General features: G+C 59.4%; 1 protein-coding gene across 2 annotated transcripts; it reads left to right on the plus strand.

The window, feature by feature from the left end:
* The first annotated feature begins 306 nt into the window (after positions 1-306).
* Positions 307-27,951, plus strand: SRC (SRC proto-oncogene, non-receptor tyrosine kinase). Of its 2 annotated transcripts, XM_082065095.1 has the most exons (14): positions 307-463; positions 13,610-13,685; positions 17,712-17,961; positions 18,151-18,250; positions 18,683-18,700; positions 21,864-21,962; positions 22,613-22,716; positions 23,913-24,062; positions 24,300-24,455; positions 24,584-24,763; positions 24,841-24,917; positions 25,266-25,419; positions 25,640-25,771; positions 26,203-27,951. In XM_082065095.1, the coding sequence occupies exons 3-14, from the start codon at positions 17,721-17,723 to the stop codon at positions 26,409-26,411; spliced, it is 1,620 nt and encodes a 539-aa protein (XP_081921221.1). In that variant the 5' UTR covers positions 307-463; positions 13,610-13,685; positions 17,712-17,720; the 3' UTR covers positions 26,412-27,951. The 2 variants fall into 2 exon arrangements, with proteins under 2 accessions (XP_081921221.1, XP_081921222.1); XM_082065096.1 differs by lacking the exon at positions 18,683-18,700 and having other exon boundaries at positions 309-463.

A 27,951-nucleotide genomic window follows, 5' to 3' on the forward strand; every position in this document is an offset into this window, starting at 1 on the left:
CGACCGGGCGGTTCCCTCCGCCGGGGGCCGGGGTGCGCCGGCAGAGCCCGCGGCGGGGGCGGCCGCTCGCCCGCTGCGCGCCCCGCGGAGCCCGGCGGCCCGGAGCCTTCTGCCTTAAAAAAAAACACACCGAGGGGAGGGGCTGCTCTTTTTCCCCCATCCGCCGTTTCCGGTTTGCTGCCATATTCCTCTTTTTTTTTCCCTCCCCGTGGGTTGCCCCCCCGCCCCGGAGAAGGGGTGAGCGGGGGCGGGCGAGCCAGCAGCGCGCCGGATCCGCGGCGCTGCGCGATGCTGCTGCCGGCGGCGCAGCCCTGAGCGCCCGGCTCGGCACGGCCCGGTGCGGACACCCCGCGCGGCGGCGGCGGCGGGGGGCGGCGGCCGCGCCCCCGGCGCGGAGACAAAGCCGGGGCCGAGCGCTGGAGGCGAGCGGAGGGGCCGGCTCCGCTGCGCGCACAGGCGGGAGGTGAGCGGGCGGCGGCGGGGTCCGGCTGTGGGGCCGGCGGGGGATGCGCGGGGTCCGCCCGTGGGGCTCGGTGGGACGCGGACAGCCGGGTGGGCTGGTTGTGGGGCCGGCGGGGGATGCTGGCAGTTTGGCAGGGAGGCTGTGGGTCCGGCCGGGGATGCCCAGGCTCCGGAGGGGTAGCTGTGGGTCCGGCAGCGGAGGATGCCCGCAGTCCGGTGAGCTTGCTATGGGTCCCGACAGGGTAGGATTCTTGCGGTTTGGCTACGGGTTTCCGTGGGGTGGCTATGGGTCCAGCAGCGGATGCACATGGTCTGGCGGGTCAGTTGTGGGTCTGGCTGAGGATGCCACTGCTCTAGCGAGGCAGCTCTGAGCCCAGCCGGGGATGCTGAGCGTCCAGCGGGGCGGCCATGGGGTCTGTCGGGGCGGCACCGCCTACCTGCAACTCCCCTTTGTTGTGATCAGGGGCTGCGGGGGACCCCCGGGAGCGCAGGGTGGGGAGAGCCGGGCTGTATGTAGGCCAGGACATGAAATATTCATCGCCCCCCTGCTTTTATGTCTCTTGATCCGCTTCGCTTGTCATGTTTGCTCACCGGTAATTCTGGGGCTGGTGTCCAGCCCTGATGGGCCCGGAGAGCTGTGTCCAGCGGGCTCCTCGCTGGGGCTCTCCGGTCTGCTGGGGGGCTGCAGAGCCCCAGGTTGCTCAGTTAAAGGTTTTACCCAGCTGGGAAGTTCCCCTGTTGCAGCCTGGGCGATCCGGTCCCCATGTGTGGCTGTGAGTGGTGACACTGATGTGTCCCCACCATCCCCATCACAGTCCTTGGTACCACAGAAGAGCATTGTGTGTTTTGCCCTGAGCCACACTGGAGCTGGGGTGGGTTTTTATCCCTGCTCACTGCCTGGGGGGCTGTGCTCCGTTTCGGATGGGCAGGGGGACAGCCTGCAGGATGGGCCCCACTGCACAGGGCTGTGTGTGCTGGGGACGGGGGCTGGACGGGGGGTGTCTCACTGCGCTGACCCTGGCGCGCCCCTGTCTGGTGCTGAGTATCGAGCATCGTCTCAAGGAGCTGCGCAGCCTCCTGCGGGACCCGCTGGAAGTGAGTGGGGATCTGCCGCATCTCCACGCGTTTTGCTGGCCCCATGCAGCCCTTCCCTGCCCCAGCCGCTGCTGCTGCGGTGTGTCAGGGCTCAGCCTCCCAGATTTGGGCCCAGGAGGTGGCTGCAGTCCCAGTCCTGTCCTGGTCCCAGTGTTGTTGAGCAGCAGTGGGTCAGTAAAGGTCGTAGGTGACAGGGAGTGCTTCCCTGCCAGTGCTGCTGGCTCATTGTCCTCCTGGCTCCGCAGGAGTGATGCAAAGGAAGGAGCAGGGCAGCCGGGGGAGCCCCCCAAGACAGGACCCACCACCCCATGGCGTTAGGAGCCGGGAGCAGTGGAGGGTGCTGGGGGTTCCCGGGGCAAGCTCCTGCCTGGGGCTGGTGCTGCCCACGCCGTGGGGACAGGAACGGGACAGCACGTACCCAGCAGTGCCGTATGCGAACTGAGCTGCGGGAACGTGGCAACAAAAGACTTGGTTTTTCTTCCTCCAGCTCACCGGCTGGTGCTCCCCAGAGGAGGCGGCGCACGGCCGGGAGGAGCTGGGGGGCTTCGGCGCTCTCCTCTCAGCCGAGACACCCACTGCCAGCACTGACCGGAGTGCGGGTGGGAGAACCGAGTCATGACAAACCCTCCCAAGCTATTAATAGTGAGAAGCCATTCATCCCTGCCAGGCTTGGAGACCCCACTCAGCACCCAGCAGCTCAACACTTGCCCAGGCCCCTGTGCAGCATGTGTTGGTCAAACAAGGGTGGCGGCTGGCAGGACTCTTGGGGACGGGGACGTGCAGGGGGACATCAGCAATCTTGCACTTTAAAGCAATATCCTTTTTTGTTATTTCCACTGTGGGGCTGCTCCCAACACCTTTGCAGCCAAAGAGGCTGATCTGGGCTTCCCAGTGCTAAGCCAGCTGTTCTGCACCATTCTGTGCCAGCTCAGGATCCGGCCCGTGGCAAAACCTTGTCCATTCGGTGTCTCTGAGATGAGGCTCCTGTGCTGGCTCCCCAGGAGCCCGTCTCTGTAATCATTAGCCAGGTAATGCTCGTTTGTCAGAGAAGGGCACCTTTGCCTGAAAGATCGAGGGTCGGTTCCCAGTTCCAAGCTTTGACCTGGGAGCGCAGGGCAGAGGCTCCTCCAGACACCTTGCCTTGGTGGCTCTGCCTGACGATTTTTTTGGAGACAGGATTATTTATGGGCTGGTGCAGCAGCAGCTAAGGGAAGTCCAATGTCCCCTGTCTCGATCGTTAGTGGCCTTGCAGTGCTCCCTGTGTGATGGAGATGGCCTAACGATAGCTCTGCCCTTTAATGACTTTGTGCCAGAGTGATGGAAAATCATGGAGGTACCGAGGGGAGGCAGAAAGGGACATCTAAACCCCTAGATGGGGACTGGGGGGACAAGACGAGGAAAAGAGCTGCAGTTTGTGGTGACTGACCTCCTCTGCTGCGGAGGCAAGAGGCTCCTTTGCTGCCTTGGTGTCACGGAGGGGACAGCAGTGGTCCTGAGGCACAGGTGGCCTTTAGCAGCATGTGCAGCCCCCAGGAAGCAGCATCATTTTGCCGGGCTCACCAAGGTGAGGAGGGGATGGACCGTGTGGCTCCAGTGTCTCCAAAATCCCATCTGCCTCTCCCTGCCACTGGTGCCAGGATCATCACAGAGTGAAAACTGTTATCTAATGAGACCTGAAGGACATGGCCTATATGGTCTTGTTTTAATGACCAGCAGACAGCTTTAACGTTGAAAGAGAAAAGGTAGGAGTGAGCGAACAGTCTGCGCCTCCTCCCAGTGTGTCTAAGGCGGGGAGGGGAGCCCCGAGCATCACTTGGACACAGCGCCGTGCTCCTGGCATCACTGGGGGAAATGTGAAAGCCTATCTGAAGCACTATTGTTTCCTGTACTGTCTATTTTGCAGCTCGGTTTCCAACTTGTTCCTTTATCTCTTGGAACAATTTCCCATCTGAGCTCACTTCCACAGCCCTTCGCATCTCTCCCCGGAGCCCGCCTGGAGACACGTCCAGCCACATCCCATGAGAGGTCCCTTTAATCTGATGCCCCAAGAGCAGCTCAAACCTCTGGATGGAAATAACCATCCTCGCGCGGCTGTTCCTGGGATGGGAGTGTGCACTGTCGCTGTTTCCAGTCCAAACTCCTTCTCTTTTTGACCGCCCGTAGCTGCGGGTGGTGCGGACTGACTCTCCTGGGGTTCGCCTTTTGCTGAAGTTTCCACCCATCAGCAAAAATATGTGCAGTGTGTCGCAGGACTGTTTTAAAGTGGGCCTCAGAAAAATAGTAATGCCTCTGGTCCTTCATATTCTAAATTCACACTGAGCCATGAGATAGTCCAGTATATCATCTGCTTAAGACAGAAAAATATAATTAATTGACTGAGCGTGGCTGCGTTGGCGTGGGCTGCGGTCGGTGCTCGGGTGCACCCAGGGCCCCAACTTGGCCCCGTGTTGGCACCGGCGACCTCGGCACGAGGCTGCGGCGGGACCGGTGCTGCTTTGCACATGCCTGCACACATGCATGCTTTGAAAATAAAGCCCTGAAACAGATTTCAGGAACAAATGTGGTTTGAACCTGGGCCAGGAACCAGGACCTGCAAATCTGCGTCTTGCACTGACTTCCCTTCGGGCTACGGATCTCCTGGCTGTGGAGCGGGAGGTGTCTGGGGGGGCTGGGGGCTGGCAGGATGGCCGGGGGGCATGGGCTGATGGGCAAAGTGGGGCTGGTTGCAGATTTTATTTGATTCGTTAAAGAAATCTGCCTGAGCTCCTTGGCTCCCGGTGGTCTCAGTGGAGATGCACCATCTGAAATACCTGGAGGCTGGTGTGCAGGATCGGTGGGCTCATCTGGAGGAATTTGGGGAACAGAACTGTGCAGGTGTTTAAGGCAAAAATATAAGAAATGGGACAAATGTGTAGCGAGCCTGCCTTCGCCTCACAGCCGGGGAACCAGCGCAGGTTTGGGTGGCACGTCCAGCCTCGCACCTCTGGGTCTCCATGCCAAGAGGGCACCAGGATGGCTTTGGGCTCTGCAGCAAAGGGCTAGCAGGCTTTGCAGGGTCAGTGCCTCTGCCCACGCGTGACACGGGGACACCTGCTCTTCCTTCCCCACACTGCAAGTCTTGGGACCAGCCCCGAGTTTCCCGGCCCCAGGTTTCCCAGCCCCGTCCTGCACTTGACCTGCTGTGGTCTGGCTCCTGTGCCCGTGAGGTTTCAGCTGGCCCCGTGCCTGCTGTGTTGGGGCTGGATGGACGGGGGAGATCCTGACTGCGTGCTGCAAAAATAGCTCCAATGCATCGTGGCTGCTCCCATCCTTCCTGACTGTGTCTGGCAATCTCAGCCACCAAAAAGCCTGGATGATGAGGGCAAACACTCCCGGATGCGTTGTTGCCTCCACCATAGGTGAGGCTGACAAGTCCAGCCTGTCCCAAGCCACATGCCCCTTTCCTACACAGTGTCTCCCTTCCCACGCCATACCCTTGTTTGGGGGCAGCGTGACAGGTCGGTGCTAAATTGATCTTGGAAGCATCTCACTTTGGGTCACCCTTCAGGAGGAATTTGGGGTTGAAGGTGCAGCCCTGTGTCTGGGTTTTACTACCCCACCTGGCTTCCCTACCTGGTAAGAAGCCTTGTGTGCCTCAGTTTCCCCTGGGAGCACCTGGGAAGCTGCCATCAGAGGTTGGTGAGGCTTTACACCAGGTGTGTGCCTCAGTTTCCTCCTCTCCCACCCTTTCTTCACCAACACTATGCACGCACCGTGGGCAAAGCTCTTCCTTAGGCAGGGCAAATACAATCCGATTTCCATGAACTGCCACCACCTTCCTCACCCACACACCCACAGCCTCTCAGATGGCGTTTTCAAGGTTTCCCTCCCCAGACCTGACTGGGCACCACCTTCCCTGGTTGAAACCAGCCCTTGTGGCTCGATGGTTTTGTGGTGCCGCTGGGCTGCAGCCGATGTGACAGCAGCAGCGGGGTCGGGCAGTGCCATCCTGGGCTCTGGGTGCTCCCAGAGCGGAAACATGTGCTGGGTCACTTCTGCAAAAAAAACCCACAGCACAGAAAGGCTGCCAGAATAGCTCCCAGCATGGCTGGGAAGGGCTGGGGAAGCCTTGGCATGGCTGAGAGGAAGCTGCCGGTGAGCACCCTGCTGTGCCGGGCAGGGAGGGTGTTGTGGGACAAGGAAGGGTGTGTATGGAGCTGCAAAAGTCACCGTGACCAGGATGAGTTTCATGCTCCAGTATCACAGGTGGTTGAGTTTGTAAATATGCGAGGTAAAAAACTCAGGGTGCTGGGGCTGGGCAAGGAGAGCAGCACATGGGGCTGGGAGCTGCCTGCCCCCCAGCTGCCTGCACGCATGTGCAGCCGTGTGTGGGTGTGCACGCACGTGTGTGTACGTACACTGATCTGAGCCCTTCTCCGTGCTTTGGGGATGGGGAGAGCTGTGGGTGGGCTGGGTGGGCTGTGCTGAAGCTGCCATGAGCCACAGGTGATGCAAAGCAGAGGAGATGCCCTTTATCTCTTTGTCCCTTCATCCCGGCCCCAGGGGCTCTGCTGAGGGTGGGGAGGGGGCAGCTCCACGCAGGATGGTTATTTTGGGTATGAAGAGCAGCACAGGTGAGGGCTGGAGAGGTGCCACGGGAGGGTGCGAGGTCCACGGGCAGCTCGTCCCACGCCGCTGGTGGATGTCGGTGGCTCAGGACCGGTCCCATCCATCTCGCCCATCTGCAGTAGCGGTGCAGGGCCGGAGGTGTGTGGAGCCTGGCTCTCCCCTCTGGGAGCGGCGGGGATAAAAGACACCAGCTCAGCGTTTTTCTTTGTTTTTCATCTGCTCGGGCCCTTTATAGCGAGCACCGTCTGGGGCTGCACCTCCTGGCCAGCTCCTCTCCTGGCAGCTCCAGTGGAGCCGCTGAGCATCCCCCTCGCCCCAGGAGCGGCTGGGGAATCCAACACAGCTTTTTTGGGTACGGAAATGCTGTCTGGGGCTGGCTGATCTTCTCGGTTTGCCCTTCACGACCCTCCCTGGTTGCTTCCTCTGGTGCATCCTGAGCGCGTTGCTTTGTTTTGGTGGTGCAGATGGGAGGGGCTGTGGGGACCAGCATCTCTGCGGGCTCTGCCACCGGCACAGTCCGGGCTGCCTGGACGTGTCACAGCGTGGGATCTGACAGTGCTGAGACCAGACCCGCGGTCCCGGGCTGTGCCCAGTGCTGTGGGAGCTGCTCCCGGTCCCATCCGTGCCCGCGGAGGTGAATGCGGCAGTGGAACATGCGTTGCTGGAGGCTGATGCTGATCATCCAGCCCTGACCCACAGCCACTCGCTGTCCCCATAGCATGGGTGTGTTTGGGCTGGTGGCGCCAGGGTTCCCTGGAGCACATGGCTCGTGTTGGGCAGATGCCACGAAGTCCCAAAGTAACCCAGGAAAATAAGCCGATAATCAGCATAAATTTGCTGCATGGGGTCCTGCTTATTCGTTTGAAACTGTTCAGGGATCTGCAAAGTGGGAAGTGCTGGAAATTGGTGATGGAAGACCCTTGGCCTCTGCTTGGCTTCTCCTTCATACCCTCCTGTTGCAATGAACCCCGGCAAGTATCCTGCCAAGTCCTCATGGCCCCCGGCCCTGTGGGGTTTGTGTTGAGGGTGCAAATACCCTCTCTCTGCCTTTACCCATTTTTACCAGCAAGTGTTTCAGGTCCTGTTCTGCGTTAGGCAGGTTTCCTGCCATGGGGGTCCTGCGGGACCCCTTTGCAGGGCTGATGGGGCTGCAGCTCCAGCCCCGGAGGGCCAGTGGAGCCCCGGGGAGCTCCTCTCCTTGCTGAACTGGAAGGGCTGGTTTCTCTGAAAGTGGAAATGTTTTAGCAGTGACGCCAGCGTGACCAGGGGTGGTTGTAACTTGCTCAACTCTGGAGCTTTTCTGTCTCCTGTGTGTTCCTTGCCCCCTTCATCCCCCTGCGCTGGAGGTTGGCCACCTGCCTGCACTGCTGTCCTCGCCCGGGGGTGAAATTGCTGGGGCGCTCTCAGGTGCTGTGGGGTGCAGCAGCCCTCAAGCTGGGGCACGCGTGAGTGGCAGCACCGTTTTGGCCGGATCTGAGCCACCTGTGAGTCACATCAGCCTCTCACCGCCACCTGTCCCGTCCCCAGGAGCCGGGCATGGGGCGGGCTGGGCGCTGCACCACGGCCGTCCCCGGAGAGCACCGGGGCAGATGTCCCTGTCCAGAAAGCAGAAGCAAACTCCATTCCCTGCAGCCCGAGGCTGGCTGTGCTGGGAGAGGTGCTGCAGAAAGGGGAACAGAAACCCTCCCTCCTCCTACAGAGGCCAGCTCGTGTCACTACGTCTCTGTCACCCCCTCCAGTGCAGCCGGTCCCTCATGCTGGTGCTTTGCCTGGAGGAGGATGGGAATAGTGTTGATGTGATGGGAAACTGGAGAATTAGGTGGCAGGCAGTGGGAGCTCATGGATGCCGCGTGCGTGGGGGCTAGTATAAAAAGGCACATTTTGAGGGGCACTGAAGCCTCAGTGCTGAGCTAGAAGCCCGTTTTGGGGAAGCATCACCCCGTGGCTCCAGGCAGTCCTGGTGGCCAGGAGCTCCAGCTCCTAGTGCTGGCCCAGCTCGACATCGCTGCTTCCCTGCCCAACATCAGTGCTTCCCGGCCCTGCGGGCACTCTCACTCTTGGAAACATTTATGTTTTTTTCTCCTTCTGGACTTGGCAGGAGAAGAGCATTGCCCTCATCACCTTTCTGGAAGAAACCGGTTTCAGGTTAACGTAGGCCAAAGGCTTTGTGTGCCTTTGGAAAGTGTCTGCTGGAGCTGGTTGGGCAATTCCTGGCTTTGGCTGGTGTCCTGGTGGGGATGCTGGAAGCACAGGCTGAGTCAGACTGGGAGGCATTGGTGGGCATCCCTGCTCCCACCCAGAGCAGCACCGGCGAGTTCAGGCTGCACAGAACCGTCCGGCTTCGAGCATCTCCTGCTGGAGATCCCACCACTTCTCCAGCCCCCGTTCCTGTGCTGGACCACTGTCATGGTGAAAAAGCTTATTTTTCCATCTGTAGTTGCCAGGTGCCCTTGCAGTGCAGAAAGGGAGGGGGGATGCGTGCTGGCTGGGAGGTGAGGTGCTCCCCTCTCCCCGTGACTCCCCTTTCCTCTGTGTGTGCAAGCAGCAGACTGGGGCTGGGTGTGCTGGATCCGTGTGCTTGTTCTCTGCCTGTCCCAAAGCGCTCATGCGTGGGTAACAGGGGACAGCGGGGGATCCAGGAGCCTTCCATTGACCTTTGTTTCCCCAAACTCTTCCTAGCAGTGCCCTGAACACAGGAAGGTCTCCTTTGGACCAGGGCATGGGGCTGGTGGAGCTGTAGGAGCCCTGATTTTTGGGGTGGCTTTGTTGCTGCCCAGGAGTGATGGGGCACTGCTGGCAGCCCGTGCTCTGTCGGTGCAGCAGCTGTTCCCCTACAGCCCTGGGCATGGTGTGTCAGGAGCTCCCACAAGCTTTGCCCAGTGACATGCTGGTCAGGAAAGGCGGCTGCCAGCTCCCTCCAGGGCCCTCCGCACCGCTCGGTGATGTCCATTAAAAACCCACTGCAGCTTTGGGTGTGCGAAGCTCCCAGGGAGCTGGTACACAGGGCCGTGGGCGAGCACCACGGTGGGTCAGTTCCCAGGTCTGCTCTGGTGTGGTGGTGGGGATGTGACACAGTGTGGCCATGGCCGCCTTCCCTTCTTACATCCCTTGGGGGAGAAAAAGACTTAAAACCGAGTGATTGGCAGCTCGGCACCAGCAAACACAACTCGCCGCACATACCGCTCGCTCCAGGCAGCTGGTTGCGTTATTTGGGGAGATAAGGCTTGCAAGTTTTTCCTGCCAGCCTTAAGCGAGATGATGCTGGTGGGGCACCCACTGTCAGGCTTCCCCTGCCCTCGCCCAGCTTTGGGGTGCTGTGGGGGGCAGTGGGGGAACCACAGCTGTGTGCAGCTGCTGGTGTTGGCAGAGCCGCTGCCCATCATCCCAGCGAGCCAAAAACTGCCTGTCGAGGGGCTGGTGTCACGATGGTGGGGAGAGCTTGAGCTCCCTGCATGGCTCCCTGAGCGTGTGCTTGGTGCTTCCCAGTTTCTTGGCCAGATAAACGTCCAGAAATTGCTTTTGAGCTTGTCAGGGGTTTGTTTTGGTCTTTTAAACTCCCTGTTTTGACACATCTTTTTGGAGACATTGTGCATCACTCTTGGCTGTGACTCTCTCCCATGTTTAGCGGGGGGGTGAATTTGGATGTTTGATTTAATTATCCTTTCCCTTTTCGTGACCCACTGGCCTCTGCTAGCTTGGGCTGTGGAGCTTTAATTAAGATGGTTTTAAATTTAATGGGAGTTGACAGGGTCGGATGGGAGGGGCTGGGACTTACATATGTGGGGAGTGTGTAGCTGGGCCCCACACATCATCCGTGCTGCCCTCCCCTCTCCACTAGTGATTCCTTCCATCTGGGAGAGTTTTCCATCAGCTGGAGGGAGCCAGGGGAGGGCTGGGGTGCCTTAGTTCAGGTGCCTTCAACATGCAGTCGCTGAGTGAAGTGGGGGTCCTTGTTGGGCATTTGAGGCACCCCCCATGGAAGTGTCTTCCCTGGTCCCCATGATGGAGCTGAGAGATCAAGTGAGCATCTCCGCATCTCTCCGTGTTTTAGGAATCAGTGCAGCAGGGCTGGTCCCAGCCTGGCAGAGACGTGCCTCGGTGTTCCCACTCTTGTACCGCGCAGAGCCCAATGGCACGGGACAGGGGACAGGAATCGCTTTTTCTGCGGGGGACATGTTGAGCTGTGGTATTTGGATGGCAGGAGGGGACAGTGGGCTGAGTGGGGCAGCGAGCCTTTCCCCAAAGCACCGGGGCCTGCGCTGCCGTTTGCTGCCCCCCACCCATGGGGTTTGCAACAGGAAAAAGCAAAACCTCAGTAGCATCTCCTGGGACCAAGGGGGAAGCTGTTGTGCGAGTGTGTCTGGAGCCGTGTTCCCTACCAAAATGCGGGGAGGGAGCAGGGGGTGACGCAGGGAGGGGGACGGTGAGATGCCCTTTGGCTCTTGCGTGGCTCGAGCGTGGGATCTCTGTTTTTAGTGACACACCTCGTAGGTGGCTTCTGTTTGTCCTGTTCCACCCTGGCCGTCCCTGCTCCCCAGCCCCCGTCATGCCGGCAGGGGGCTGGTTGTGTGCAGAGGATGGAGCAGGTTGGGGTGGGTTTGGGATCCCCGGTGCCTGCTCCTGTGGGCTGCGCGGCTGCTCTGTCTCGCCCGCCGTCCTGCACGCTTCATTTTTCAGTCTGGTGTGAGACAGGTGCCGTTATTCATCTCGCCGGGGCTTTGCCAGCCGGGGATGCGGCTCGGCTCGCTCCGGCAGCGGGTGGGTGCTGGTGCCCCGGCTCCTCGGCAGCCCCGAGGATGGAGCCTGTTTTGTCGGAGACGTCCCCATCCCCAAGGCTTGATGTCTGGTGTTGGGCCCCAGCCTGTCGCGGCATTTCTCAAGGTTTCTGCCTCTGCCTGGCAGAAGCAGCCATACCGCTGTGTTTTGTCTGCTCCCAATCAGTGTCTTTTGTTAGTGTCTTTGAAAAGAAGATAAGATCGCTTCTCCCTCGCCACCAGCCCCGCTATCAGCCTGGCCGCGCCACGGCCATTGTATCCTTGAGCGATCCCAGTGCAGCAGAAAACAGCCAGAGCGGGACTTGCTGGAGAGCAGCAATTGCCTTCACTATTGCCTTTGTGAGAGCATCTCTGCCGTGGGGAGGTAGGGCAGAGGATGGAGCCTTTTCCTGCATCCCAACTTGCCAGTTAATTTTGGGGTGAGGGGACAATCCCTGGGGTCACGGGTGCCTGAGGAGCGGGATGCTGGGCAGGCCAGGCGGCGTTTCCAGCGCCAGCAGGGGAGGATGGGGCCGCTGGTGTCTCGTGTGCCGTGATCTGATGCGAGCTGAGTTGTGCAGCTGAGTGTGCTTCATTTTTAATTGCTTTTGGAGAGGGCAGGCTGGGGGTGGCCTCTTGCTGCGGCTCTCTCCTCGCTGCGGCCCCTGCCCCGGGCAAGGTGCGTGTCTGGGCGCAGCCCTGGCACCCTCCCCGGTGGCTGCAGCTCAGCCCAGCTGCTGCCCGGGGACGTTTGGGCGGGCTTGGGGCGGCAGGAAGACCCTGAACGCAGAACCCAGCAGCACATGGGGATGGCAGTGCTGTGGGGAGCAGCCACTTCCAGCCACCAAACACCCAAATCTGGGTACACGAGGAGTGAGAGTGCATCCATCCACCGGGCAGCCGAGCAGGGACCTGTCCCTTCCCCTTTGGAGGACGTTGCACCTCGCCACCCTGGCACATGGCTGACACCAGGCTGAGGGGTATTTGGGTTTCTCTGGTGGCATTTTTGGTCCTGTTTTGTCTAAACATGCCCATGGCCTCACAGCTTGTGTCCGGGAGCCCTGGTGACACAGTGTGCCTGGGCAGCGAGGACACAAGGGACCACGTGCGTACGCGTCGCAGCCTTATTTGTATGTGCTGCAGCCTGGAGTTGAGACTGCAGCTTCCCCCACCTTCCATTCTGCTGTGCAATTATTGCCAGTGAATATTAGTCAAGTACAAATTACAAACCATTCAGAGTCTTAAAGAGCTGTCAGTCAGCTGCTGCTTATTATCCTAATCAAATGCACTCAAAATAGTGGCAGAACTTACTAGCAGGGAGAAGAGGAGGCCACCAAAATAAACCTGTGATGTGCCACGTCCTCTGTGTGCCATCCACCGCCCCAGGCGCCCACCCAGCCAGAGGGACCGGGGTCGGCTACCCGGCATCGCGCTGACCCCGCAGAGGTTTGCCCGGTGATTTCCAACCATCACGCTGCAGCATTTGCAACGTAACCAGCCTGGTGTGTGTGTGCCGTGGGGCTGTGTGCCGTGATCCAGGGAACGCACAGGCTGAGCAGGTCGGGTCGGGGCGTCTGGGGTTGGGAGGCTGCAATGGCAGCCAGCGATGCTGGGGGAGCTTGTTCTTTGCTGCCGTCTCAGCACGAGCCCCCTCCTCGCCGTGGCTCAAGGCTCTTGTGTAAAGGCAGGAGGCTGCGGCTGGTCTCATTTTCAGGCTTGCTCCCAGCAGGGTTAGATGGCAGCCCTGCAAAAACCTGCCTGTGGCTGATCCCCATCCATCTCTTCCCCCTGGGTGAGATGTGAACCCTGGGCTCCAGCTGGGACAGGAGCCCCTTGGGATGCTTCTCAGGGCTGGGATGCTGGGGGTGCTGCGGGGGCTGAATCCCCTCTGTGCCAGGCAAGCCAGAGCTCCCCAGGAGCAGCTAAAACTTCAGCCCAGCACAGGGTGAGCTGGGCTGGCTGGAGAGAGGTTTCTCTTTTGGCATGAGAGGTGGGAGAAGGGGCAGCTCCTGCAGGATTTGGGGGCTGGAAGGGGGTGGCAGAGCTGCCCTGGCTCTGCGGGGCCCTGCCCTGCGCCACTGCTGCTGACAGGTGTCCCCCCATCACACACACTTGCAGCAGGAAACTGTCTGTTTTCAAAAATTTGGCCAAAATGTGCTTTTCTGGCTGAGTCAGAGCTTGAGCAGCTCCCAGACCTTGTGCATGGTTCATGCCGTAGCATCTATCTGTGCTGCTGGGGGTGGAGAAGGCGACTCATCTCTGGGAAAAAGGTCCCCAGTGGGTGACCGACCCTCCCTGCCACCAGTCTCAGCTGTCTGGAGACAGAGCGGCGGGACTGGGAACACTGGTGTGTCCAGAGGAACTGGCTTCACTTCTCCCCCAAAAAGTCCCTCAGCGGGCCAGGGGTGCCTGCGCTCCCCTCTCGCCCCGGGACATCGCTTGGGGCAACTCCAGCCGCCTCCTCTCCCATCCTCGGGTGGGTTTGATGAAGTGGAGCAGAGAATTGTCCCCTCTTCACACATGAGAGATCAGAGCAGGCGGGTGTGAGCTGCTGGCGGGATGGCGAGGAGGAGGAGGAGGAGGAAGGCAGCAGCAGCCCTGGGCACCAGACCGTGGTGTGGGGGGGAAAGGGTGGTGGGGTGCGGGGACGGCGGGGACTGCCGGGTGCTGACGTCCCCTCTGTCTCTCAGGCTGCGGCAGGAGCTGAGCTGACTTCACCGGTGTCCCCTCCCCACCCCGCGGCGAGGCTGTAGCTGGAAAGCGCTGGTAAGGGATCTCTGATGGCCTGGGGAGGGGGGACCAGGCTGCTTTGCTGAATGAACCCACTCAGGAGAAGGGAAACCCTCCCGACTCCCTGGGGGACTTAGATGTGGGGTACTGGGTGCTCTGCAACACCTGGATTTGGCCCTTGAGCATCCATGGGTGGGTAGGGAGCTGGGTGCAAGAGCAAAAGGCAGAGCCCCCGCTTTGTCCTTCCCACCCCCTGTTGCTCCCCGTGGGGACAGAGCTGAGGTCTCACAACTCAGCACCACAGTGATTTGCAATTTGCTATCAGCACTGACCCCCCCACCAGAGCGGAAACCAGGGGAGTTCCTGCAGGCTGCGACGTGCCCGGGGTGCTAATCCCCGCCGCAGGAAAGCTGCCTCCGTCCGCCCGCCGCCTCGCAGCAGTCGGAGGTGAATGCCGGGAGTGCTGGCCACACTCCAGCCCCCCATGCCAGCCTGGGGAGGGGAAGCCCTGCCGAAAGCTGAGGCACCGGCTGGGACAGGGAGCGATGCTGAGCCACCCCATCCCAGCACAGCAAAACGCACAGGAGCACGGAAATATCCTGCCGGGCATCGGCTGCACTGCCCTGGCTGGATGCCGGGGCTCGGAGCGCGGCTGCAGCCTGTTACATGTAGAAATCCTGTGCGTTAGACGTAAGTACAGCGTAGCTGCTGGCAGCAGGGAAATTTGTCTCACAGCTCCCAGTGATGCTGCTGGGATGTGCTGGGGGTGCCCCTCAGTTCCGAGGGGGTTTTGTCACTAGCTCTGCTGCAGGGGGGTCTCTCCTGGTGCGCGGCCCCTCTTCCCTGGGGACCTGAGTGCACAGCACATTCCTGCTGTCATTAATAACTCCTCTGCTGGGCTCTTGCACAACCCCCTGCTCCTCCAGGGAATTTGCACCCTTTCCTCACTGGCTGCCCAGGCAGAGATGTGGTAATGGTCACGCTGGCTGTTACCTGGGACTTGGAGTGGGGATGGTGCGAGGCTGCCAGTGCCTCTGGGCACGTTTTGGGGTTGCCAACTGAAGTTTTGCACAAGCCAAATTGAAACTGGTATATGCAGGTGTTTAGGTGCAAAGCTGTTTGCAACAGGAGAGCACAGAGCAGGGCTCGCTGCTCTGCATCCCCTTCCCCAGAGGACCATGGGCTTGTGCCTCCTCCTCCTTCACTCCCATCTTTGGCTGCAGCAGCCAGAGCCCCAAGTGACCCAGGGACCAGTGCAGACCCAAGCAAAGTCCTTGCTGAGGAGGGTTAGTACCCAAGCATGAGCTGGGAGCTTGTGATGCATTTTGGAGAGCTCTCCCTTCCCACAAACATGACACAGGGAGTGATGAACTCGTGGTCCCTGGCTGGGACATACCTGGGGGATGCATGTCCTGTGCCTGTGGGCTAACAGGTGTGAAGGCGAGGACATCCCGCTGCTTTGGGGCCATTGGGGAAGTGCCCGGGGGGATCCCATCTCCCCTTTCTGGCCCTGCTCCTGGCTAATCTCCAGGCATTTTGCCTGTTTTACACTCTGATTTTTCTCAGTGCACTGATAGATCAGTTGCTGACCCAGGCTGGCAGCCCCACAGGGTGTGCTCAGGGGACACTTGTGTCCCAAAATGCTGCTAAATCACCCCCCCCCCCCAGCCGGGTGTTTTCCTGCCTGGGGAAGTGCTGCTTCCAGGGGAAACTCTGAGCGGCCGCCCCTTGCTCAGGGCCGCGTGGGCAGTCACAAGCTGTGTGGTCACAGCCCCCCCGTGTCCCCGCTTTCCTGCCCGTGCTGCCGCTGCCACCCGGGAGCACCAGTGGTGCCAGAACCCTGGCAGAGGTGAGCAGGGGGCTGGCCGGGGGACAGGGAGCTTTGCTTTCCTTAGCAGGGGGGGCTTTTTCTTGTAATTTCTAAGGTCGTGCTTCCTGTCCTTTCCTTCCCACAGTTCTGCTTTAGCATTTTCTGCAGCAGGGTTTTAAAAGCGCATTTATTTACAGGACAGATCCCTTCCCCTCCACTGTGGGCTCTGCCTCTGGATTGTTGTCAGTGACAGTTTGCAAGTGCACAGATTATATTTGACCTTCCTTTGCTCCGGGGCCCCTGAAGCCCGGCACAGATATGCGTGGGACGAGTCCCATGGCAGATAGAGGCTTTGGTCCCTCCTCGTCACCAGCACATGTAGGAGGCAGGACGGCTCCACTCCCCGCTGGAGTGGTTGCCGTAGCCATACCCAGCCCCAAAAAATCGGTTTATTCCGATTCCCAAACACTGGCAGGGTCTGATCCTGCTGGCACACTTGCAGCTGAAGCAAACCTGCCAGGAAGTGAGGCAGGGGATGCTGTTCTGCAGTTTGAGAGCTCGAAAACGGTAGATGGAAGTTTGGTCTTTTGGGAAATAAGCCATGATCATCAAGCAAAGCCCTTGCTATGGGGAGGGGAGCAGATCTCGTGCCAGGCACCCCTGAATGTCCCTGCGGCAGAAGGGGGCTCTGCCCCTCAGATGCTGGGGCTGTGCAAGCTGCTGGAGCTGCCCCATGACTCTTGTCCTGCTCATGGGGGCTGGATTAGAAAAGTGATTTATTGGGTGAGGCTGAGCCCTCAGCAAAGCCTCGTGGGTGGCTGCATCCAGGTCCCCCTCTGTTCCACATCGCACAGGCAGCGACTGCCTCCCCTGCTCCTTCCCTGCTTGATTTTATTAGAGATATTCTCCTCCCCACTTGTCTCCACCGCCCTTTTCCCTCCTGCCACGCGTGATCTAGCCTAAATATTTCCTTCCATAGCTTCAGGACACTGCTGGATATCCTGCCATCTTTGGAGAGCGCAAATAATTCCCTCCCTTCATTTATATCATTACCTTGAAGGTATTTATAGAGCATGATCTTGAGTGGAAAGGAAGGCACGACTATATATATAAAGCTGAGATCCCTTGGTCTTTAGCTGCTAACTGCCTGGAACAGCTCTTGATGTAAACTTTTATCCCATTTGTTGCACATTTTGGACTTCACAGGAACATCCTCAGCATTTTAATCCCCATCCTGAGCAAGGAGAGTGATGCAGCTATGGGTTCTCCAAATCTCTGACGTTGAAGTAATCCCAACTCATGGATATTTGTCTGGGTTTTGTCTTCTCCTGTCCGTGCCCTGGTAGAAACGCTCATGTAAGAGGAAATGTGGCTGTATGGGGTGCTGAGCTACATGCCATGACATGTGCCTGGCCCTGGGTCACCCACCCAGGCACTTGGCATCCTCACTCCCAGGCTGATCCTGCATCCCCCCGCTCCCCAAACATGCCCTAGCGGCTGCGCTCCCAGCGTTCCGCTGGCTGCTGCAGCGAGGTGGGATGTGGCTCGGCGTTAATGAGGGACAATGCTGTCCCAGGGCAAGGGCAGGATGGCCAGACTTTGCAGCAGCTGATGCTTGAACAGACTCCAGAGGTTGTTTTGTTTCCTGGTGGTCAGGCGTCTGTTGCACAAGCTCTGGGCAGCATAATAATAATAGCAATAATAATAAATGAACACAGAATCATAGAATCCTTTTGGTTGAGAGAGACCCTCAAGATCATCAAGTCCAACTGTTAACCCAAAACTGGCACTAAACCATGTCCCTAAGAACCTCATCTATGCATCTTTTAAACCCCTCCAGGGATGGTGACTCCACTGCTTCCCTGGGCAGCCTGTTCCAATGCTTGACAGCCTTTTCCATGAAGAAATTTTTCCTAATATCCAATGTAAACCTCCCCTGGTGCAACTTGAGGCTGTTTCCTCTTGTCCTATCACTTGTTCCTTGTGAGAAGAGACCAACCTCCCCCTCGCTCCAGCCTTCTTTCAGGCAGTTCAGAGATCAGAAGGTCTCCCCTCAGCTCCTGTTCTCCAGGCTGAACCCCCCAGGTCCCTCAGCTGCTCCCATCACACTTGTGCTCCAGACCCTTCACCAGCTCCGTTGACCTTCTCTGAACTCTCTCCAGTACCTCAATGTCTTAATAATGATGATTATAATAATAATGAAAATAATAATAATAAAAGAAGTCCTGTGCACATGTGTCTTTCTCCTCCAGCCTGGGACCATGGGGAGCAGCAAGAGCAAGCCCAAAGACGCCAGCCAGCGCCGGCGCAGCCTGGAGCCCACTGACAACACCCACCACGGGGGGTACCCGGCCTCGCAGACACCCAGCAAGGCGGCTGCTCCCGACACCCACCGCACCCCCAGCCGCTCCTTCGGGACCATGGCTGCCGAGTCCAAGCTCTTTGGAGGCTTCAACACCTCCGACACGGTCACCTCGCCGCAGCGTGCCGGGGCGCTGGCTGGTCGGTGTGGGCTGGGGCTCAGCGGGGTGTGGGGGGGTCTTGGTTGGGTGTTTGTGGCTTTGGTTCCAGCTTTTTCTGATGATGGTGGGGTCTCCTGCTTTTGAGGGACTCGGTCTCATCAGCCGGTGGGAGAGTGTGGGGAGAGGAGGGTCCCACGGCTCTGCCCATCCTGAGCGGTCTCTGTTGCAGGTGGCGTCACCACCTTCGTGGCCCTCTATGACTACGAGTCCCGGACTGAAACAGACTTGTCGTTCAAGAAAGGAGAGCGCCTACAAATCGTCAACAACACGTGAGTGTTCCCGTCCCTGCAGCCAAGCCCAGGTGGGTGAGCTGCCACCTTTGTCCACCCCTAAATCCAGCCCCAGCAGGACCAGCTCTACCTGGGGATGGGTGCTCATAGAGGAATGTGACAAAACTCGCGGCGACATCAGCCCTGGAGGCAATGATTTGCCTGCCTCCACGTCCTGCTGGCCCTGCTGCTGGTCACTGTTGCCTTGCAGCCTTGTCACCAAGCCACCTCCTTGCTGGCCAGTCCATGCCCTCCAACATGGGTCCATGTCCCCGCTGGTCCCCTGTCCCCATCAGTGCTCAGCTCCCTCTTGTTTGCCTGGACATGTCTCCTCAGTTTCATGGGCGCTCTCCCCTGTGCTTGCACGGTGTCTCTGATCTCACCTTCTCTCTTGACTCTTTTTTCTCTCCTCTGTGCCACGCTGTCGTTTAGGAGAAAAGTGGACGTCAGGTGTGTATCACAGATTGTTAATATTATTATTGTTAATGATCTTAAATGATGAAAGCCCATCTGGTGCCCATATTAGGTTGGGTGAAGCAGGGCTGGGAGAAGCTGGTTGCCCAATGGTTTAGTGGTTGGTTTGGTTTGTCCTGCCTGAGCGATCAGGGCAGAGCAGGGAGCCCCTTCCCATGCTGGGACTGCTCCATCCCGAGCTGTGTCTGCACCCAGGCGCTCTGGACCTGTCCCGCTCTCCTCGTCTGCACCCACACCCCTCTACAGTCCCTTTTCACCTGGCTCTCTGCTCCCTCCTGCCCTTTCTTTTGCATTTATTTTTGCATTTTTAAAGTTTATTTTTTGTGAGTGTCTCAGGGGACTCAAGCACTTCTTTAGGGGTCTGCCTCCCACTTGTTTGCTCTCCACCCCGGCCGTAGCAGCATACCCATCGCCCAAGTGACCTGCCACAAGATGTGCTGGGCCCATCACTTGCCACAAGCTGGAAGATGTTCCTAAATGTGATCCCGTATTGAACCCACGTGTGTTCTGTCCTGGCATGCATGGTCTGCAGTGTCCTTTGGCTGCACTGCTGGTGGCCTGGCGGGCAGGGCTGCTGTCCCCAGCGCTGCCATGGGGTCCCCAGGCTCTGCAGCTCCCACTGGCCCCTCCGCTGCTGCCTTCCAGCCTGGGCACCCCAACAGCTTTGCGAAGTCAAAGGGTGGGAAGATGGGAGAACATCCTGGAGGTGATATTTCTGCTGCAATGGTTGAGCAGTGTTGCACAAGCATGTTTTCAATCTGATCCTTGTTCTCCTTGTTCCAACACTATTTATTAATGGTGATTCATTTAATCCACGAAGTGCAGGATGTGCAGGGCTTCAACGCTGCAGGGAGAGCCTGAATTTGGGGGGCTTGGTGCTTCTTGCTTTCACAGCCTCAGCAGTGTGCTAGCCCCAGGCTTGGGTTCTGGTTTGGGCTGTTATGAAGTGAGCTCTGCCTGCTGGGGGCCAGACTGGGCCCATATTTAAGTTTTTTTCATTATGCCTTATATCACTTCTGGGGTTTCCATACTTTTATATTGGTGCTGTTTGTGAAAGGCTGGGTCAGAGTGAAGGGTCAGTCAGGGCATGCCCAGAGATGCTCGGATGGTCCAGGAGCAGCTCAGGCTGCCGCGCTGTGGGGACAGCAGGAGGCAGGCGTCCATGTCCCATGTCTCCCTCCTCTGGGCTCCCCCAGGGCACAGCACCTGGGGTCTGTGGGGAGGGGGCTTGGGCTCAGCCTGGGAAGGGCTGATGGGTCCTGGGCACAACAGCAGCTTTGCAGGGCAGCTGTGGGTTGCAGCTGCTCTGCAGGGCTGGGGTAACACAGGGCGAGAGGACAAGCCTCTGCATCCCCCAGCTCCTCCTGCATCCCAGCGATGCCCAGGCTGTCTGCGGTGACCCTCGGCCTCCCGGAGGGGCCAAATCCATCCACCCCAGTGCAGAAAGGCTCCCGTAGTACCATTTCCAGTGGGAGGAGGTCTCCTGCCAGCCGGCCAGCAGCCAGCAGGGATGTGGTAGGGTATTTTGGGTAAGATTGTGTAGGGAACTGTTGAAATGCTTTGTTTTGATGATGATTATTTATTTTTTTCCCCACTGGGGCATTTTTGGAATAGTTTGTTTTTGCTGAATTCCCAGCTTGCAGCCTTGCAGCTTGAGCTGGAACAAAGCCACAAGTCAAAAGCTGGGCATTTCTCAAGCAGACATTTACCCCGATCCCGTGGGAAAGGAGCCCAACCAGCCTCCTGTCCCCTTTGGAGCCACCCCAGTAAAGGTGACTGGGGCAGCAGCTCTGGCTGGGGAGCCCAAGCAACCTGCCACAAGATGTACTGGGGCCAGGAGAACTTAAAATACGGGCTGGGACTGCTGCAAGGCTGGGGATGGGCTCTGGGCAGTGTCAGAACCCAGGTCTTGGGGTGGGGGGAGATGTCTGAAGGGTCCCCACTTTCCCTGGCATTGGTGCGGGGAGCCAGGGGCTGTGTCCGTCTTCTCCCAGCTGCTTCCAGGCATCACTGGGACAAGCAAAAGTCACAAGTTGTTGGTGTGTCAGGAGTGAGGATGGAGGTTTAAACATCTGCAGGGGTCAGGGACAGGTCTGGATGTGGTCTGAGGAGTCTTGCAGTGGTGACTGAGGTTATTCAGGTTGTTCTGTAAAGTGTTTGTGGAGGTCATCCTGCCAAGTTCTTGCATCCTTGCGAAGCCGTTCCCACGGATCTGCACTTTTCCCGTAGCCTCATCTCCCTCGTGGTCAGGATAAATGAGGTGACTCTGTCTTTGATGGGTGAGATGTGGGTGTTGGGAGGAAGCCCCGCTGTCCGTAGGGAAGGGGAAGCTGCCTCCCGCCGTCCTCTTGTTCTTCGCTGTTTATTGTCCTTTCCTGCCCCGTCCTGTGCCGGAGCCTGCGGGAAAGAGGACAGAGCAGCGAGAAGGCTCCTGGGGACATGCTTGGGGTCACCATACTCAGGGCAGGAGGGGCAGCAGGTCAGCCCTGGGATTTTGGGGGCTCAAGCAAGGCAGAGCTGTGCTGGGGGCCATGGGCCAGCACTGTGGGGGTGTGTGGCTCGTTTGGGGGGCTGGGGGGAAGCTCAGGGGTTGTGGCCAGGCAGGGTGCCCATCCCAGGGCTTCCAGGGATGTGCCTAGGCTGGATGGAGCTCACCACATCCAGGCTGGCATCGCCGCAGGGCAGGTCTCATCCCACCCTGCCAAACTCTCAGGGCTTTCTGCAGCCTGTTTAACAAATGCCATCTCTTGGGTTTTCCTGGTGCTTTTTTAAATTGCTGCCATCATTCTGTCGCTTTTCCCTGTTTCTTCTCCCTCCCTTATTGCTCCCCGCTGCCTTGGATCCCAAATGCCACTCAACCTCCAGCCAGACCCTGTTCACATTCATTTGTCTCCAGAGATACTTTGCCTCGCTGGCTGCCCTGCCCAATTTAACTTTAAAGCATCCTGTATGCAGATGGGTGGCCGATACCCTAGGCTGGCCCACAGGGCAGGAGCCCTCCTGGCTGGGGTCTGGCTGGGGGCTGGGGGGCTGCACCCCTTCCCGGTGGGCTCACCCCCCGGCCCCGGCGCTGCGGGCAGGAGAGGGGCTGGCTGGGTGGTCCTGGCTTCACACTGAGTGTGTTTTGGTTCTCTTGCAGGGAAGGTGACTGGTGGCTGGCTCATTCCCTCACTACAGGACAGACGGGCTACATCCCCAGTAACTATGTCGCGCCCTCAGACTCCATCCAGGCTGAAGAGTAATTGCCATCTTTGAGACAGTTTAAAGACGAGCGATAGCAAAAGCACCCTGAGCGCTCCCCACCTCCCCCTGCCCCGCTCCTGGGCAAAACGTGGAAGCATTCTGGGTTTTTCCCCTTTCTTTAAGGCTTGTGAAGTGGGGAGGTGCAGCATGCGCGCGTGGTGGAGGGATGAGCGGTGGTGGAGCCAGGGCCGTGGTGGAACTGAAGCTTTTGGTCTGTTTTTCACTCTTCTGCATGGACACACATCCGTGCATGAAGATGCTGCTGGTGACCATCACACAGGGAGAGCAGGAAGGGGCAAAACTGGCCAGAAGTCCCAGAGCAGGAGGTGCCAGCCACATCCCCACAGCCTGTCCCCAGCCAGCAGTATGGCATCCCCCCAACAAGAGCTCAAGGGGCTTCAGGGGTCCCCAGAGCCCCTTGTTTGGGGAGGTTTTGGAGTGAAGGCATTTCGTGGTCTGTGGCGCAGGGTTGATCCTCGGGCGATGCTCAGTTCACGCTGTACAGGGGCACTGCGCACCCCGGGGTGCACAAGCCTGGAGGTGTAGTCTGTGGTCCCCAAGATCTGCAGCGGGGTGCCAGGGCTCACCGGACAATGGAGGGGGGCGGTGAGTGCAGGGTGTTGAGTGGGCATCTTGCTCTTGCAGGTGGTATTTTGGGAAGATCACTCGCCGGGAGTCTGAGCGGCTGCTGCTCAACCCCGAAAACCCCCGAGGGACCTTCCTGGTCCGGGAGAGTGAGACCACGAAAGGTGAGTGGGGCTGGGGGGAGCCAGCTGGGAGGACCCCCGCCGGGGCTGGGGGGACATCTGTGCAGGGGTCTCTTTGTTCATTCTTCACAGTCCTGGTTCCCCCAGCTTAGGTGCACAGGGAGAGAGAAGAACAGAATCATACCTTGTAGCCAGGAGCTGGTGTTGGGGTCACTGAGCGATGTCCCTCAGCACGGACAGTCCCTTGGGGTCTCCTCTGCCAGTCCCAGGGAGCAGGTGCTGATGCACCCGTTAAATCACCGGTGACATTTCTATCCCGAACATGCTGTGACACCACTGAGCCCACAGGGCTGGGGGGACACGGCCACATCTCTCCCACTGCTGCCTGCCCATCAGTTGCCCTTCAGAGAGATGGTTCAGCTCATGGCAGGGTGGGAGCTTGTGTCCCCCCAGCTCCAGACGGACCACCGGGCAGGATGCTCTATTTTCTGATTTTGTTCTTTTGGATGATTTTGGTTTTTCCTGGTCCTTACATACTGGCAAAATCCTGAACATGTGCTTCCTGGGCAACCAGGCAAAGGCAGTAATGAATTTTTAGGTACTTCTTTCAAGTCTAACAACTCTTTATACTTGTTTTGTGCCTCCCGAAAGTGCAAGTTGTGATCTTCGCGGTTTGGCTGCCTGAGGCTGCTGTTTCTTACCTGGAAACATGGTTTAGTTTGGCTCCAAATACACCTTTGGGAAAAGCTCCTTGATGTTTCTTTCTGTTTTGATGCCTTGAATTTGTCATTATTTATTTTATTCTGGTAGAAACATTTCACTCAAGCAGCAGCAGCAATCTTCCCTATCGTTATTTGAGGCCCAGGTGTTGCTCTCGTGCGGGCAGAGCAGAGATGGGCATGCAAAGCGCTGCCCATGGTGGGGTCTGTGGAGGGGGGAGTTGGGGCCCCCAGCCCCTTGGCTCCTCTCCGAGATGCCAAGACACTGGGGTTGTGGGTCAGCAGCTCCCCCCGCCCATCCAGTCCGCTCTGCTCCTTTGGAATCCCCCCCTTTGCTGGATTTGTGTTTGTCCCTGGGGGTTGAAGGGGATCATGCCCCTCATTAGCACTTTCCCAGTCCCATGGGGATGCTGATGTGGCTCTTGGCTGCCCAGTCCTTCCCCCCCATACCCTTCCCCACCCCATGCGGAGCACCCATCTGTGGTGCATCTCCCCCCAACTCCTCGGTCCTGCCCACAGGTGCCTACTGCCTCTCCGTCTCCGACTTCGACAACGCCAAAGGGCTCAATGTGAAGCACTACAAGATCCGCAAGCTGGACAACGGCGGCTTCTACATCACCTCCCGCACCCAGTTCAACAGCCTGCAGCAGCTGGTGGCCTATTACTCCAGTGGGTGGCCCTTTGGGGGGCTGGGTGACACCCTGGGTGCTGCTGGGAAGCCAGCATGTGGCTGGGAGTCCCCGAACCAGTTGGGGGGGACCCTGGTGAAAAGCTGGTTGGGTTGTAGGGAGGAGGGTGAGGGTTTGGGTATGGGTCCCTGAGGTGTTTTGCAGGGAAGATGTGGGGTGAAGCATCACGTGCCTAAATGCCCGCGTGTCACCCTGGTGTTGTCCCCTCCTGTGCTAGAACACGCCGATGGCTTGTGCCACCGTCTCACCAATGTCTGTCCCACGTCCAAGCCCCAGACCCAAGGCCTGGCCAAGGACGCCTGGGAGATCCCCCGGGAATCGCTGCGGCTGGAGGTCAAGCTGGGGCAGGGCTGCTTCGGAGAGGTGTGGATGGGTAAGGATCGCTCCCGCTGTCCCCTCCGTGTCACCACCTGCATCCTCTCCCCAGACACACGGGTGGGGGGAGCAGGCGAGGGACACAGCGCCATAGACGTGTCCTGAGCGAGGTATCCTGTGCCACAGGGACCTGGAATGGCACCACGCGGGTGGCGATCAAGACGCTGAAGCCGGGCACCATGTCCCCGGAGGCCTTCCTGCAGGAGGCCCAGGTCATGAAGAAGCTCCGGCATGAGAAGCTGGTTCAGCTCTACGCTGTGGTTTCAGAGGAGCCCATTTATATCGTTACTGAGTACATGAGCAAGGGTGAGCGCAGGAGGGATGCCAGGGGTGGTCAAGGGGCTCTGCTCCTCTGATTGCCGTGACCATGGTCTTCCTCGCAGGGAGCCTCCTGGATTTCCTGAAGGGCGAGATGGGCAAGTACCTGCGGCTGCCCCAGCTCGTGGATATGGCGGCTCAGGTGGGTTTGCGCGTCCCTGGGCCTCCTGCATCCCCATCTGAGTGCACCGGCTGCCCCAGCACCTCCCTGGGCTGTTGTAGCTGTTGGGTTGCAGGTGCCACCATCCCGCTGTGTGCTCAGCATGGAGCTGGGTTGCAGTCAGGGACCGTAATTTCCCCGTTCCCGTTGCTGCTGGCTCTCCTTGGCCAGCAAACCTGTGTCTGCCTGGTGTTTCTTGAGCAACCGGCTGCTCCTATACCCCAAGTTGGGTTCCGCTGTGGAGCCATTCCTGTCAGCAGTGCTGGGCACTCCCCAGGGACCCTTATGTCACCCCACCAGCCTCAGTGCTGCGTGTCCTGGTCCCCACAGATCGCATCTGGTATGGCCTACGTGGAGAGGATGAACTACGTCCACCGGGACCTCCGGGCAGCCAACATCCTTGTGGGGGAGAACCTGGTGTGCAAAGTGGCTGACTTCGGCTTGGCACGCCTCATCGAGGACAACGAGTACACGGCTCGGCAAGGTGTGTCCCCAGGGCTGCTGGCACCATGCTCAGGCAGGGACAACCACAACAATGGTCCCTCCAAAGTCCCCAGGAGTGTGTGTTGCATCTTGAGGCAGCACATGGCCCTGGCTGCGTGGGGATCCTGGGGACACTCACAGCCCCTGGGGACACTTGCAGCCCCTGTGTCCTCGGGCACCGCGGGGCCAGGAGCAGCCCCTCACCCTGTGTCTCCATCCAGGTGCCAAGTTCCCCATCAAGTGGACAGCCCCCGAAGCTGCTCTGTACGGCAGGTTTACCATCAAGTCGGACGTCTGGTCCTTTGGCATCCTCTTGACCGAGCTGACCACCAAGGGCAGAGTGCCATACCCAGGTGAGGGCTGGCGCCCGCCGGCAAAAACCCATTGTGGTGCCCTGGCACCATCTGCGGGTGCCCAGCCCCTGCCCCAGGCACTTCGTGCCCCCCAGAGCCATCTTTGCAGAGGAGCAAACTGCTCCGAGTTTCTGCTGGGACATGGGCAGGGAGGGCGGGCTTGGGGCAGGGACTCCTGCCCAGGTTGGATCCTGTCCTGCTGGGGCACAGTGCACAGAGCCTGCCCGGGGTGCAGGGTCACAGCCCCTCTGTCCCTGAGCAAGGTGGCAGGGACAAGTGCTGTTGGGCTGGGGGGATCCCTCCCTGGATCACCACAGTTGCCTGTAAGGCTCGTCCCAGTGGGATGCCCTTGGTGTCCTCTCTGGGAAGGGTGCAGTGCAGGATCTGGCCTGGCTCTCCCTCACCGCCACGTCTCCTCTGGCCGCACACAGGGATGGTGAACCGGGAGGTGCTGGACCAGGTGGAGCGGGGGTACCGCATGCCCTGCCCCCCCGAGTGCCCCGAGTCTCTGCACGACCTCATGTGCCAGTGCTGGCGGAAGGACCCGGAGGAGCGACCTACATTCGAGTACCTGCAGGCTTTCCTGGAGGACTACTTCACCTCGACAGAGCCCCAGTACCAGCCCGGCGAGAACCTATAGACCCGGAGCTCCTCCTGGCACCAGGGACGTTGCCGTCCTCGCCGCAGGGCGCCGAGGGCTGGTCTCCCCACCTGGGGGCCGGTTTTTGTGGAGCGGCCCCCGAGCAGGATGGGGCATCGCCTCCGGATGCGGCCAGGGGAGGTGCTGAGTCCCCCTGCCGCTCATTAAGACTTCTGGCCCATGTTTAACCAAGTGGTGCCATCCCGCTGGCGAGAGGAGCCTGCGGGTGCTGGCGGCTCAGGAGGGCGAGCGGAGCATCTCCTGCTGAGAGACTTGGCTTTTGGGAGAACTTTTCCACCCCCCCGGCAGCTCTGGGGTGAGCCCAGAGGAACTGGGGGACAGCACCCTCCACCTGGGACATGTGGCCCTGGCCTCCTGCACCCCCTTTCTAAATCAGCACAATTTTCCCTGCCCCTTCACCCTCCCTGCCATTTCCCCCTTGGCTCTGGTTCTCCCGAAGACACTGGCAGAGACCTTTTGCCCCAGGGAAGGCGCAAGCCCTGGCTGGTTCGGATGGGGAGATGTGCCAGGGCAGTGATGCCAGCGTGGGGTGGCAGCGGGACGCTGGTGGTCCCCTTTCCTGGGGCATCCCTCCAGCCATACCATAGCAGGGCTCTGCAGCTGAGCCATGCTAGCGGGCACCAGGGCATGAAATGTGGGTGTTCATGGCTCCGGTGACCATCACCATCCCATGGGAGCACCTGGGTGCACATTCAAGTCTTCCAGCTGTGTCTGTCTCGTCTCTCCTGGGAGCAGCACGGGGGATGCTGGCAGAGCCCTTGCCTTGCCCTGCCCATGGCCAGCCCCACCGCCCCGGCTGCGCTTTGCGCCACCAAGCGCTCCTGGTCTTCCGGCCGGTCCCCTGGGAGGTGCCCCAGAGCCCCCCAGCAGGTGCACCACAACCCCCAGCCACCCTCCCCGTTCCACTGCCAGCTCTCCCACCAGCAGAGTCCCCTGGGCTGGCCCTGTCACCAAATCCAGTGCCACCGCAGGGTTTGGGTGCATGGCACAGGTGGTTTTTCAAGGTGTGGGACTGTTTGGGGGGAAATATTCATTTTTCACGGATGCTTTTGTCCACCAGGTACATTTTTAGCTGCATTCCCCTCACCCCTTGTGTCTTGGCTGCTGGGCTATGATGCCCAGAGCATCCCCAGCCACAGGCTGTCACTGTGCAGGAGAGTCCCGGGATGCGCTGTGCCACCCGGGAGACATCTGCATCCCCATCTCCCCGCTCGCTCCCGAGCCCTCAGCCACGTTTTGGCATTGAGTGTCTGTGTGTCCCCACGGGGCTGAACCCCTGGACCCCTGCACTCTCCCACCCAGCACCTGCTTTGTACATAGCCCCGGAGCAGCCCCCACCCTCCCAGACATTGACTTAGTTGCATGTGTTGTTTTTTTCCCCTCCTGGGGCTGTACGCAGCTGGAAACCATTCACCACGGTGGCTCATGAGGTTTTGCTCCCTCACCTCTTGGGTCCCAGACAGCCTCGCTCAGAAAGACCTGGGGGCTCTTTGGATGCTCTCCTGGACCAGGGGGTGTG

This window comes from Streptopelia decaocto (assembly GCF_964273445.1).
Source record: "Streptopelia decaocto genome assembly, chromosome: 14".
NCBI classification, from domain to species: domain Eukaryota; kingdom Metazoa; phylum Chordata; class Aves; order Columbiformes; family Columbidae; genus Streptopelia; species Streptopelia decaocto.